The sequence below is a fragment of the Pteropus vampyrus genome, unplaced genomic scaffold (genome assembly GCF_000151845.1).
Source record: "Pteropus vampyrus isolate Shadow unplaced genomic scaffold, Pvam_2.0 Scaffold2, whole genome shotgun sequence".
In the NCBI taxonomy this organism is placed as follows: Eukaryota; Metazoa; Chordata; class Mammalia; order Chiroptera; family Pteropodidae; genus Pteropus; species Pteropus vampyrus.
The window spans coordinates 13408553-13422771 of NW_011888783.1; the positions used below are offsets into that span (position 1 = coordinate 13408553).

The 14219-nt window shown below is 31.8% G+C and overlaps 1 protein-coding gene across 1 annotated transcript in view; it reads right to left on the bottom strand.

Moving 5' to 3' along the window:
* The window catches only part of AGPS (alkylglycerone phosphate synthase), a 117934-nt gene that overhangs the window by 52629 nt on the left and 51086 nt on the right, over positions 1-14219 (bottom strand). Inside the window, exons 9-10 of the mRNA XM_011356888.2 lie at positions 10609-10734; positions 8487-8595 (exon numbers count right to left, since the gene is read on the bottom strand). Coding sequence (XP_011355190.1) covers positions 8487-8595; positions 10609-10734 — 235 coding nt within the window. The remainder of the gene's footprint in view (positions 1-8486; positions 8596-10608; positions 10735-14219) is intronic.

Genomic DNA, 14219 nt, shown 5'->3' on the forward strand with positions numbered 1-14219 from the left:
TTCACTAGATTACCAGCTTATTATAAAGAATACAATTCTGGAACAGCCAGATAGAAGAGATGCATAGGACAAAGTATGGGAGAAGGTGTGCAGTTTCCATGCTCTCTCCAGAGACAACACCCTCCCATCACCTCCATGTGTTCACCAACTGGGAAGCTCTCTAAAACTCATACTTTAGGGATTTTAAAGGAAGTTGCATTACATAAGCATGATCGATTATACCACTGGCCACTGGTGATTAATTCAACATTCAGCCTCTCTCCCCTCCCCAGAGGTCAGAGAGTAAGGCTGAAAGATCCACAGGTTTCCACTTTTTGGCTGCTATGACTGCTACTATAAATATATGTGTACAAGTTTTGTGTAGACATGTGCTCTCTTTTCTCTTGGATGTATACATGAAGATTTTCTTAATTTCAGAAAAACCTTTGATTTTATCCATGTAACATCTGACCCTCAGCTACCTTTAATTGAGGCTAATTCCCTCCTCTCCCCAGCCAAGAGGTGCAGGGGCACCCAGCCTTAACTGGTGGGACAGAGTCTCTACTTTGAGTAGTACACTAATCCTAGGGTCATAATTGCTCTTATCCTGGTTTGTAAAGAGCTGGTATTTTGCCAGGAGAAACAAACCGAAAAAGACCTACTTTCCTTCTCCTTCCCCCAGCACTCAACTCCTGCTTTAGGAGCATGCCATTGTCCCCACCCCTACCTCCAGAGCCATGGCTCAAAGATTTTGTCTGAGGGGAGAAATAAGCTATAAAACAGCTCCTAATCCTTTCCCAAAAGAAAGTATTTTATTTGCAATAGAGCATGGAGATGTTCAAGCCTAAGAACACTTTCTAAAATAGCAGAGAATGTGGTAAAAAGCAATTGAGAGGACATAGATAAATTTATTAGTGACGTAGGCAAAACTGTAGACCAGCTAGTTTGCCTGGGTAGAAACAGTGGGGATACTGGAAGTCCTAACTAGAGCAATCAGGAGAGGAAACAAAAAGGCATCAAAATTAGAAAGGAAGAAGTAAAACTGTCTCTATTTGCAGATGACATAGTTATATACAGAAAATCCTAAAGACTCGACAACTAAAGAAACTGTTAGAATTAATCAATGAATTTAGTAAAGTTACAAGATACAAAATTAACATACAAAAATCAGTAGCATTTTTATACCTTAAAAATAAATTTTCTGAAAAAGAAATTGATCCCATTTATAAAAACATCAAAAACAAAATACTTAGGAATAAATTTAACCAAGGAGGTCAAAGTTCTCTGCTCTGAAAATGACAAACCGTTGATGAAAGAAGTCAAAGGCACAAATACAATAAGACACAAATCCTATGTTCATGGGTTGGAAGAACTAATATTGTTAAAATGTTAATACTAGCAAAAGCTATCTATAGATTCAATGCAGCCCTTATCAAGATTCCAATGGCATTTTTCACAGAAACAGAAAAAACACTCCTAAAATATGTGGTGATGGGAACCACAAAAGACTCTGAATAGCCAAAGAAATCCTCAGCCAGAGGTATCACACTTCCTGATTTCAAGCAGTACTATAAAGCTACAGTCTGGTACTGGCATTACAACAGACAAGCAGGCCAGTGGAATAGAATCGAGAGCCCAGAAATAATCCCACATCAATACAGTAAACTAATATTTGACAAAGGAACCCAGAACACCCAATGAAGAACAGTCTCTTTAATAAATGGTTTTCATCTTAAAAGAATGAAACTTGACCCCGCCACATATCATTCACAAAAATTAACTCAAAATGAATTAAAGATTTAAATGTAAGACCTGAAACCATGAAACTCTTAGAAAAAAATATAGGAAAAGTCTCCTTTACATGAATCTTGGTAACGGTATTTTGGAAATCAGACCTTAATACAAGCAACAAAATCAAAACAAGTGGGGCTACATCAAACTAAAAAGCTTTTGCACAGCAAGCGACACCATCAAAAACGTGAAAAGACAATCTATGGAATGGGAAAAAATATTTGCAAACCAAGTATCTGATAAGGGATTAATTTTCAAAATACATAAAAATCTCATTGTCCATTGTTGGATGAATAAATAAGTTGGGGTACATATATGTGTATGTACATACATATACACACACATATGTACATACACACAATGGAATATTATTCAGCCATAAAAATTGAGGAAATTCTATTATTTGTGACAACTTGTATAGACTTGGAAGGCATTCTGCTAAGTGAAATAAGTCAGATAAAGACAAATACTGTATGATCTCACTGATATGTGGAATCTAATAAAACAAAAACAATAAAATACACCAAACACAGAAAAAGAAATCAGACTGTGGTTACCAGAGCGGGGCGTGGGGAGAGGAGGAATTTGAGGAAGGTGGTCAAAAGGTACAAACTTCCAGTTAAGATAAATAAGTACTAGGAATGTAATGTACAACATGATGACTATACCTAACACTGCTGTGTGACATATAGGAAAGTTAAGAGAAGAAATCCTAAGAGTTCTCATCACAAGAAGAAATTTTTTTTCTTTTTATTTTATCTATATGAGATGTTGGATGTTGACTAAACCTGTCTGTGGTAATCATTTCACAATATATGTAAATCAAACCATCATGCTGTACACTTTATACAGTGATGCATGTCAATTATTTCTCAATAAAACTGGGAGAAAAAGAAACAGTGAGGAGGACCCTGCCTAGCCTCAGAAAAAAATCTCGAACACTAACCTCGGGAATTATCACTTCTAAGAGATACACTTTAAGTGAATTTTATGGCATGTGAACTATATATCTCAATAAAGCTGCCCCCCCCAAAGGAATAACCAATATAAATTATTTAATTCTCAGAATTAATTACAAAGAAAACTTCAGAGTTAACATCTTAAATAGCTGATTAGTAGCTAAAACTACTTAAAATTTATAAAAATTATCCTTGTGAACTATTAGATTAGGTGATCATATAGCTGGACTTCCTAAAAGTCAGAAAGAATAAGTGCCTCAGAAAACAAAACTGAATGTATGAAATAAAGAGAACTGGAAATGTAAGCATGAGGGTAAATATAACATTTTTGGGGGTCACATCAGAAAGCTCTCTTGCCCTCAAGATTCTAGTCCAGTATAGGTCAGTATGAGCTTTGATTTTAGACAGGAAAACTATCTTTCAAAAAACTCCAAGCTCTCAACTTTTTATGAAATGTTTCTTTGCATCTGAAAATAAAGCCATGAGAAAATATGTTTTTGAATTACAGCATATAATATAATCCAATCTAAATTTAATCTAAAGAAAAATTAGAAACCATTTAAATGACAAACAATGAGGCCCTGGTTAAATATCACATAGTACATTATATTTTAATTTTGTACATGTAATAACTTATACAAAATGTTAATTTTAATATATATGTACACACACACACACACACACACACACACACACACACACACACACCCCTTTACATTAGCAAACTTCCTTTAAAATTCTAATACTATACAAGAATTCTAAGGTACTGGTAAGAAGTGACCATGCCTTAAATTCCTGTATACCCATATTGCCTCATTTGTACAGTAGGCACTTTAAAGTAGTAAACTCAGCATAATACTATAAGTGAGGTTAAAAAAAAAAATTAGTAAAATGATATTTTGCATTATTGCAAGGTTAATGAAATGACCAAAGCAAGGTTGTGCAACTATCCAGCTATGAGTTCTGTAGGGAGGTGCCATTGTGAAAGCAAAATTCATCCAGGTCCCAAATGCAGATTGACAGATGGCAGCTTCCATTAGGACTTATATTCAAATTAAGCCAATTACAAATGGATACATCTAAATTCACTTCATCAAAGGCTCATTTGTGTTGGGTTTTATTATATTTATCGATTCTTTTTTCCTGAGTATATTATGTTCGTGGAGTGATATAAAACTTAGATTACTTATCATTTCATTATATGCACATTATACCCATATTTTATATCCACTTCAGGTAATTTTTTACAAGTAAATCCATGGCAATGTGCCATCATAAAGGCTAATATATGTCATTCACTTTCTGTTTTAATAAAAATTTGTCATAATAAACTTAAAAATTTTCTGTTTTATAATTTTCATATATAATGTTTGCTCTCAAGAAAATTAAAAGCTTCAATTGCTATTCAAAGTGCAAGTATTTGCTTGAAATATTTCATAATTTAAAAATATACTTTCAGGTGCCTTCAGGACTGAGAAGAATGGCGGTCATTTGATTCTGAATTTTTCTTCTCCTTCTACTATTCCCCCCAAAAAGCCATAAAAATCAATACAGAAAACAAAATCACACAGGACCTATACTTTCGGTATTACTAGGAGACAAAAAACACTATGATCTTCAAATTACATGTAAGTAGAGATAAGAAGAAAAAATTCCAATAGACCTTCTATAGCCCTTCATCTGCTGTAGGCTTGTAAGGGCAGAAAGTGAGTAAGGAGAGGCTTAAAAGATTCCATAAGAAAAAGTAGAGAGTAGCGGAGGACTTGGCATTTGCACAGACAAAAACAAAGAACACTCTCAAACTAGGAACCCTTTCCAAGTAATAAACAGGAACAGAAAAAAAACAGACCAAATCCATAAAAAACTACTGCAAAAAGTCAGAAAATATAAAAACTTTTCTGTAAGAGAAAAGTAATCCCCAACCATGATCCTAAAGAAAACTGTAATGCATTTCACGCTGAATTAAATATTGTAAAACAAGTATTTGGAGATACGAAAAAATGCCTGAATCAGAAATATAAACACTAAAAACACAAATGGACAAAAAACAAGAAAAAAATGAAATAAGAGATGACTAAACTAAGGTAAGAAATAGAACGGCAGCAGCAGCAGCAGCAACAACATCAAAAACATATGTATATATAAAAAAAGAAGGCTAAGTTATATGGTATCCAAAGGAGAACAGAGAATAGAGTCAAATGAAAACTTTAAATAAAGGACACTGAAGAAATGCAGGAAAATAACCAAAAGAATAAAAATGAAAAAAAAAAAAGAGAGAGAAAAAGTCAGAGAAATAGTGGTTGAAATGGAAAACAAGTAAAGGAAATCATATATATATGTATATGTATACACACACACACACACACACACACACATATTTGATGTCTCTGAAGAAGAAAAATTAAAACAATGAGGGAAAAAAATCCCTAATATTTAATACTACAATCCCTCAAAAAATCCACAAATAAAAGAAAATCTGAATATACATGGTCCACTGGGTACCAGAGCAAAATGACCCAGTATACAATAAACTCTGAGATGTAAAAGCAATAAACTTTAACAATAAAGAAAAAAAATTCCTCTAGGCCTCTAGGCAAAGGAGGAAACAAACTACAAAGGCAGGAGAGAGGCATCGGATTTCTTTAAAACAACATATAAAATCAAACCAACAGTGGAGCAGCATTTTCAAAACACAAGGAAGTAAAGTGTGACCCAAGGATACTATATCCACTCAAGCTGTCCTGCAAGTATCGGGTCACAAAAACACCCAGTTTAGAACATTTCAGAACTCATGGGATATACAAACGTGCCTTTCCTGAGGAATCTAGTAAAGGATGAGATTTATTTAACCAAAGATGATTAGTAAAACCACACAAAAGACCTGATAGCAAGCATTTCACTTTTTCATTCTAGAGCAAAGGCTAAAGGGTGGATCATGGATTAAGAAATGTACTTTTAACCAATTTTCTAATAAGAACGAATCATTATAAGTTACTAGTAAATTCCACACATAGGAAAAGAATGCAAAGCATTTCAAATGATTTGAATATTTATTATAATTTTATTATGCTGATCATGTTATAGCACTTAAAATGAGAAGCTGCTTGTTGAAAAAAATTATTATGAAAAAGTCATAAAACAAAAAGACAAAAACATTAAACTTAATGTGGTTAGTCACATGTGGAACCTAGTAGGGAAAATAGGCTTTTTAATGATGATGCATTCGAAATTGTCCTCAAATGATTTAATTATAGCAAAATATTTTTAAAGCTCAAGGAAAAGTTTATGGTTCTCATTTAAGGCAGAGAAGGTTATTTAGATAGTTCAAAATAGAAGATAAAATATTTTATAAAAGAATATGATTTTACAGAAATTACTTTTCTGAACATGCCGTCCTCCGGCTTATATTAAGATGACTCTATATCCACATACATACAGAAATAGGGATTAGAAAATCACAAATACACTTATAAAGATCATTAATGCCAAAATAATAAATAGTCACAATAGTGATAAATTTAATATTTGCTGAGCACTTACTAAATGCTTATAAACTGCTTAGCAGAATCTCAAATAATCCTCACAAAAAGCTTATAAAGATGGATACTTTTATTATTCACATTTTATAGCTGAGGACATTGGGCATAGAAAATTACCTAATTTTCACAAAGTCACAGAAATTTAAGTGGTGAAACCAGGACTGAAATCCAGATCTGACAGATTTCATGGTTCATGCTCTTAAATTATGGCATTCTGCATGTGTATTTATAATAAGAGCTCATTTAAATACAGTAATCTATCCTAGAATATATATTTTATAAATCATATTTCTTTGTTTACTTTATCATTATAATGACTTTGCCTTCCTAAAATTTATTCACTAATTTACTATTGAGGAAGGTAGTCTAGTCTTTTAGATAACATTCAAACTATTTAAAAAGGCATAAAAGACCATATTATCTCTCCAACCGCCCTATAACCATTGCCATTCTGCCCCTAGACCTGCTGCCCACTTCACCCTACAATTAAATCTTATGTTCCCATTATATTAAACAACTGGCTCTTTCTCACTTCTAAGCCTGCCCACGTGCAGTTCTCTCTGCAGAACAACTCCCTCCCCACCTTATTCCCTCAACTCTGTCAGGAATTATTTTCTTTTTATCAACCTTCATGGACCACTTCAGGCATGGCCTCTCTGTGAAGACGTCTTAAGTACTCGTTAATGTGACCTTTGTCTATATTTTTTCCTGTGTTTATTTCTATCAGAGAATTTATCATACTGTATTATAATGGTCTATTATTACCTGTGTCCTGAGTGTGCCAGCACAGTACCTAGCAAAGAGAATTTTCCAAATACTAATTGATGAGATAAAAAAAATGTTTGATGTGGTTACTTTTTAAAATTAAATTTATTGGGCTGACATTGGTTAATAAAATCATATAGTTTTCAAGTGTTGATGTTACTTGAAAAGATATTTTATATTTATAGAGTTGACTCCAACAACATATAAATCTATAGTATAATTAATAATTATCAGCTTTAATATCTAATTGTTAACCTGATATGTGATAGCAAAAAAGTTATATTCTTTTATTTAACTTTTAGATGATGTAACAGTACAAGAAGTTCCAGAATATTTATTAGAGAACTATATTATTTGAAGGAACTTAACATTTTATATTTTTCTCATTAAAACTTTTCTGTTTTTCCATAGAAGAGTATACTGATCAGAAAAGGAAGAGAGTATAATGGGGTGATTATCTTGACAAAGGTTTGTCACTAAGCTATCCCACTGGTTATCAACTCAGTAGTTGACTTCTAAGAGACATAGTTTGTTACTTTTTCCCTCCTTGATGTTAGTGTCAAAGATTAGAATTTATGCCCCAACATCCTAGTTTATTATATGGCTGTTTTTTTATCTATGCATACAGCTAAATGTTTCCAAAATATTTTCTTCAGTTTGTACCACCTTCTGAGGTTAGTAACAAATTCCTCTGCTAATTCAGAAACACTTGTTTTATCTTATTTCTTTGAATTTAAGGAGTAATCCTTTCTACCATTCTATGAATTAAAAAATAAACCCATGATCATCTTAACCATACAATTTATAGTGTTTACATAACAGTTAGTTGGTTAGAAGGTTAGTTTTTTTCCAGGTTGGTATAGGAATTAAATGTGTTGGATAAAATAGAGAACTACACTTCAAGTAGCCAAGTAAAGGATATTACTTAAGTTATAAAAAAATAAAAGACCAACATAAGTTTTAAAAGATATGTGAATAACAGAATCTTAAATTCTACTTCTTAAAATAATCAAATAGCAATAACTAAAGACATAATTGTAGAAAGACAAGACCAAAAAAACAATACTTTATCAGTCCTTTCTCCCTATTATTCAGACAAGATTAAAAGGATATTATAATATGCTAAAGCAAACCATTTTAAACCCTAACAAGTACTTTTCTTAATATTATTGATTAAAAACTCTAAAAGAAAAATCAAATAAAACCAAAAAGACCAAGCTGTCTCTAAAACTATAAAAAAGCAAAATGTAAGAGGAAGTTTAATAAGATGTTCCTATAATAAAAACTTAATGAAGTACTAAATTAAAGTAATAAAACTTTTTAAAAATCACCATTCCTTAAATATATAAAATGTGTCTTTCTTTCAAAGATCTGATACCACAACATCATAGATTTTCACAAAACTGAGTCACTAACCTGTATTTTTTCATAATAAATTTGCAGTTATATTTACCTTCAGATCCCATGATGAAGTGATGAATATCAGGGCCTGTTGACATACGAGGTCCTTGACAGCTTTTTTCTATTATACCTCTAGGTGTTACCATTTTTATATGAACCACCTGTTTAATACAATGCACGATATAAATTCTACACATTTGTTAGTAAATGTTGTGTGTGTGTGTGTGTGTACACACATATCCATATATATTTATATAAAACACTACTTTTTAAATACTGGGGTAAGTGATAAATGGTGATGCCCTTCGGAATTCTAATATCTTTTAGTAATTCTTAGACTAAAAGTAAATTTTATAAACTTTCAAAGAGGAACAAATCAGCTATGATTCTTATTGGTTTAGGTATATTCATCATCTTAAGAACTGAAAAGCACATTTCTTTAAACCAAATTTAGTCTAGGATTATTCATGCGGCAAAAAACTGAAGGATGGATAAAATAAACAATGATCATATTTTAATAGGTTCATTCTTTCATTTATTTAACAATATTATGAAAAAGTATTATTCATGTCAAGCACTGTTCTAGATGCTTAGAATTCTAAGAAAAAATTCTTCTTGCCTTATCTCTTCCTTCAACTTACCTAATCTGCCCATTTAGTAGGAAAGAGTGAAAAAAAACAAAGTATTAATTATGATCAAGTCAAAACTAGAATGAAGAGGGAGATCCAGCGAATGAGTTAAAGAGAGGGAGAGAGACATGTGTTTGATGTATCTGTGAGATATGCCTCACACAGGTGAGAAAGTAAGTATATTGAGAAAACAGTTCCTAAGATCTGAATCAGCAATGATTAGGTAAAAATCTAATACATTTTTAGAATGGATTTTGGACAAATGAATAAAAACAGTTTATGCACTGTTAAAGAAAATAAGCAGAGGACATCAATAAGAAATTTACAAAATAAGAAATAAAAATTGCCAATGAGATCATTTAAAAGTTTACATTCACTAGCAATTAAATAAATAAAAAATTAAAAGACAAAATATGGAGTCCAATAAAATAAAGATTCTCATAGTGCTAGTGGGAAAGCCAATTGGCATAAAATTCTTATAAGAGCAATTTGGCTGTAAGGATTCAAAGACTTAAAAATGTATAAACATCTTTATCCAAGATAATATAAACATTTAAAAAGTATTAATAACATAAACACTTAAAGTCTTAAATTGCTGGGTGTTAACTATAAAGAACCAAAATTTTCATTAAAGATTTGATATTTCTAGCAACAAAGATACTGATGAAAATGTTGGAACGTTAGATTTGAAAAGCAAAGCTAAATAGCTCTAAAAATAATGTTAGGAACATCGACTTTAATGGTCTAATAAAAAGTTATTTTGAATTGTTATCAAAATATTGATAATAAGGGAACTAACATTTATGAAGCACATACTACACACCAGGGACTCTGCTAAGAGTTTTCATTTTATGTTCTTCACTTCTTATAATAATTCTATGCAGCGATTATCATTATTTTACATAGGAGGAAACTGAAATTTAGAAAGGTGAACCAATTAGCACAAAGTCATACAACTAATCACTGAAAAAGCTACAAATGGAACAAATGATACCTAATTCCTAACCAGAATGCCCATAGTTACACTAATATCACAATAACTCCCAGAGCACTGGCACTGGATCAGCTAAAGCAAAATAGTGTGCACATAAAACATTAGATATTATACTACTGCTTACTAGAACATTTTCATTTGGGCTCTTTAATTCTATATAGAAATTTTTTTTCCAGCAAAATAAATTTAAAATCTCCTAAGGCAAAAGATGTAGCAATGACAAGATCACCTAAATAAACTGACTAAAATCTTGGTGGAGTTGAAGGTTGAGGCTCCATGAGGCTTATAAATAATATTTATATCTTTTATAAGTCAGATATTATGAAACATCTATAAAGTTCATTAGTCGTTTGAAAAGGAGCACCCTTAAGTAATGATCACAGTTGTGTCTTTTACTGCTTCTATTATACTTAGCTAACATTACTATAATCAAAAGGGATATACTTCTGGGGGGACTTTACCATTCTACTCAATTTTTTAAAGGCTTTAATCACTGTATAATAATCTCTATATACTAATCAATTATTAGACAATAACTAGAAAAAATTTACCAGGTCTTCGATATTGCCATAGATATTCTTCTTCATGCCTGATGCCCGAGTAGATACCCATCCTCCCACAGTGCTGAATTCCAGAGAATCTGGTTCATGACCTGTACAATAACCACTTTCTTTAAGCTGAAAAACAAAAATGTAATGTTTTACTAGTGAAAATGGTCCTATTTCACACAGCACTCAACACATTAACTCTTCCTACTTTAAAATTCCCATATGTCACTAGAATTTGGACTCATTAAAATCTACATAGAAAAAGAAATACTTTTATAATACTGGTCAAAAAATTTTTAAGCTTTTGTCTAGAGGAAAACTTTACAAAACTGTGGTCCAAAAGACAGTTGAATTTTCTACAGGTTTACTAACCAATCTTACTCTTTATATACTTCTATTTTTAAAGCCAACTACCCTCCCTACTTTTTTTTTTTCCCACAAAGAGACCATTTAAATACTTATGGAGATCAGATTATGCTTAAATAACTGCCAATTTCACCTAAACACTTTCAATAAATAAAGTACTTAATCTCTTGTTCTCCCTACCCTAATATAATATGCAGCAGGTCTGCAGAAAATCCAAGCAAATTGCCTGTACTTAATTCTCTCAAGGAGTCATGTGTTTTAATGTACAGCCATCTGGCTAGGTTTCCTGCATGTAATACTGTCATTTATTTGGAATGCAGATCATGCATTCCTGTACATTAAATAGTCACTTGTTTCTCATTTTTCTATATTAGCTTGGTTTTGCCATCTGCACAGCACCTGAGGTTGAATGGATGCCCTTTACTGCAACAACACCAAAGCCATTCCACTGAAATCATTTTAAAGACTCAGCCATCTCATGTCAAACAGTACAGACACCACCATCTGCATACTCACTGTCTACTGCACTCAAGCCTATCAATCTGTGTTGACCATTTGATAATCATCCAGTTAAGCAACTGCTTCAATTTTTCAAATAAGCCATGCATAGATGTAGAATATGTCAGCTATGTTTGAATCTATGTATTTAAATACAGTATGAAAGCTGTAATCTAAAAATCAAGAGCCTGTTAGGTTAAATATAATTTGTTAGCTCTTGAACACAAGCAATGCAAATTATTTACCTTTTCTAGTTTTGTTGCTAAGGTTTAAAAATACATCAATTGTTACAAAATAGGATTTTTTTCACTAAATATTAAATACATTTATTTAATTTTAAGAAGTTAATAACCACCTACAAATAGGTAGCTTAAATAAATGACTGAACAGATTATAATAAAGATTGTCTACAAATAGGTAGCTTAAATAAATGACTGAACAGATTATAATAAAGATTGTCTAACTTATATTTCTTCCCTAACTCCCAATCTATATTCATATTGTTTGCTCCCAAAAGATTACTGTCACTCAAATTTTCTAAAATTAGGAGAAGAAAAAGAAAAGGCATTCATAGAGAACTTAGATGTGCTAGGCACTGCACAGGGAGTTTTCAAATATTCTCATGACAAAATCTCCATATTACCAATACAGAAGAAACCATTTAACAGACATTTAAAACTATTTCTATAAGTGCATCTAGAGTGCTAAAAAGTACAGACAAGTGAGAAAATTACCCAGAACCAGAGAAAAAAATAATTCAAAAGGATCAGAGAATAGCCTGGGAGAAAATATTTGCACAAGATACATCTGATAAACGACTGTTACTCAAAATATACAAAGACCTCTTAAAAGCCAACAATAAGAAAACAACTCAATTAAAAAATGGGCAAAAGACCTAAACAAATACCTCACCAAAGATAGCAAAAAATCATATGAAACACTGCTCCACATCATACGTCATCAGGGAAACGTGAATTAAAACAAGATACCACAAAACACTTATATGAATAGTCAAACATCAGAACACCGACAACATCAAATGCTGGTGGGGATGTGGAGCAATAGAAATTCTCATACATTGCTGGTGGAAATGCAAAATGGTACAGCCACTTTGCAAGACAGTTTGGTGGTTTCTTATAAAACTAGACATCTCTTAACAGACAATCTAGCATCTGGGCACCTTGGTATTTACTCAAAGGAGATGAAAACTTATGTTCACATAAAAATCTGCACACAGATGTTTACAGCAACTTTATTCATATATTGCCAAAACTTAGAATCAACCAAGATGTCCTTCAGTAGGTGAATGGATAAACTGTGGTACATCCAGACAATGAAAAATTATTCAGTGCTAAAAAGAAATGAGCTATCGAGCCATGAAAAGACATGGAGGCCCCTTAAATGCATATTACTAAATGAAAGAAGTCAATCTGAAAAGGCTACATACTCTGTGATTCCAACTTTGTGATGTTCTAGAACAGGTAAAAAACTATGGAGACAATAAAAAGATCAGTGGTTGCCAGGGATGGGTGAGGAGAGAGATAAACAGGCAGAAGAATTTTGGGTAGTGAAAGTACTCTGTATGATATTATAATGATGGATATGTCATTATACATTTGTCCAAACCCTAAGATAAACTATGGACTTTGGGTAATTACAATGTGTCAACGTAGGTTCTTGATAAAATATCTACCATTCAGGTAAGTGATATTAATAATGGAGGAAGCTATGCATGTGTGGGGGCAGGGGGCATATGGGAAATCTCTGAACCTCCCTCTCTCTTTTTATTGTAAACCTAAAACTGCTCCTAAAAAAAGTTTTTATTTTTAAGATAAAATAAAGACATTTTCAGACAAAGAAAGTAGAAAGAATTCATCAACAGTAAAGATATATTAAAAAGAAGTTCTTCAAGCAATAGGTAAATAACATTGGATGGAATTAAGGGTACTAGAAAGGATAACTAGATGGGTAAATATATAAAAAAAAAATTTATTATTTAAACATCTTTAAAAGATAATTGTTTCGACAAAAATAATATACTGTAGGCTTTACAACATGTAAAAGTAGAATATGACAATAATAGTACAAAGGAGGCAAGGGGAGAGGGAAGTATAATATTGTAAAGTTCTTTATACTAAACTCTGAAGTGTTATAACTTGAAGGTAGACTGTTTTAAATTAAAGATGTATACTATAAACCCTAAAACAACCCTTAAAATAATAAAAAAAAAAGTTACAGCTAATAAACAAAGGAGATAAAATGGTATAAAAATATTTAATCCAAAAAAATAAATAAAGTAGAAAAGAACAACAACAAAAAATAAAGTAGAAAAGAACAACAACAAAAAATACAGGGGGAAAAGGGGCAAGATTACAGACTTAAACTACGTCAATAAACCACATTTAAAGTAAATGGTCTAACACTCCAATTAAAAGGTAGAGATTGTCAGGCTAGATGAAAAGGAAAAGGCCCAATTTTATGCTTCTATAAGAAAAGCACTTTGAATATAAAAACACAAATCAGCTAAAAGTAAAAAGAATGAAAAAAAGAAAAAGAAATACCATGTTAACAATAGTCAAAAGAAAACTGGAATGGCTATTTTAATATCAGATTAAGTAGATTTCAGGCCAAAGAATATCATCAGAAAGAAAAAGGGTCATTTCATAATGGCAAAATGGTTCACTAATTTAGAAGTTATAACAATCCTAACCATTTATTCCCCTAATAACAGAGCTTTAAAATATATGAAG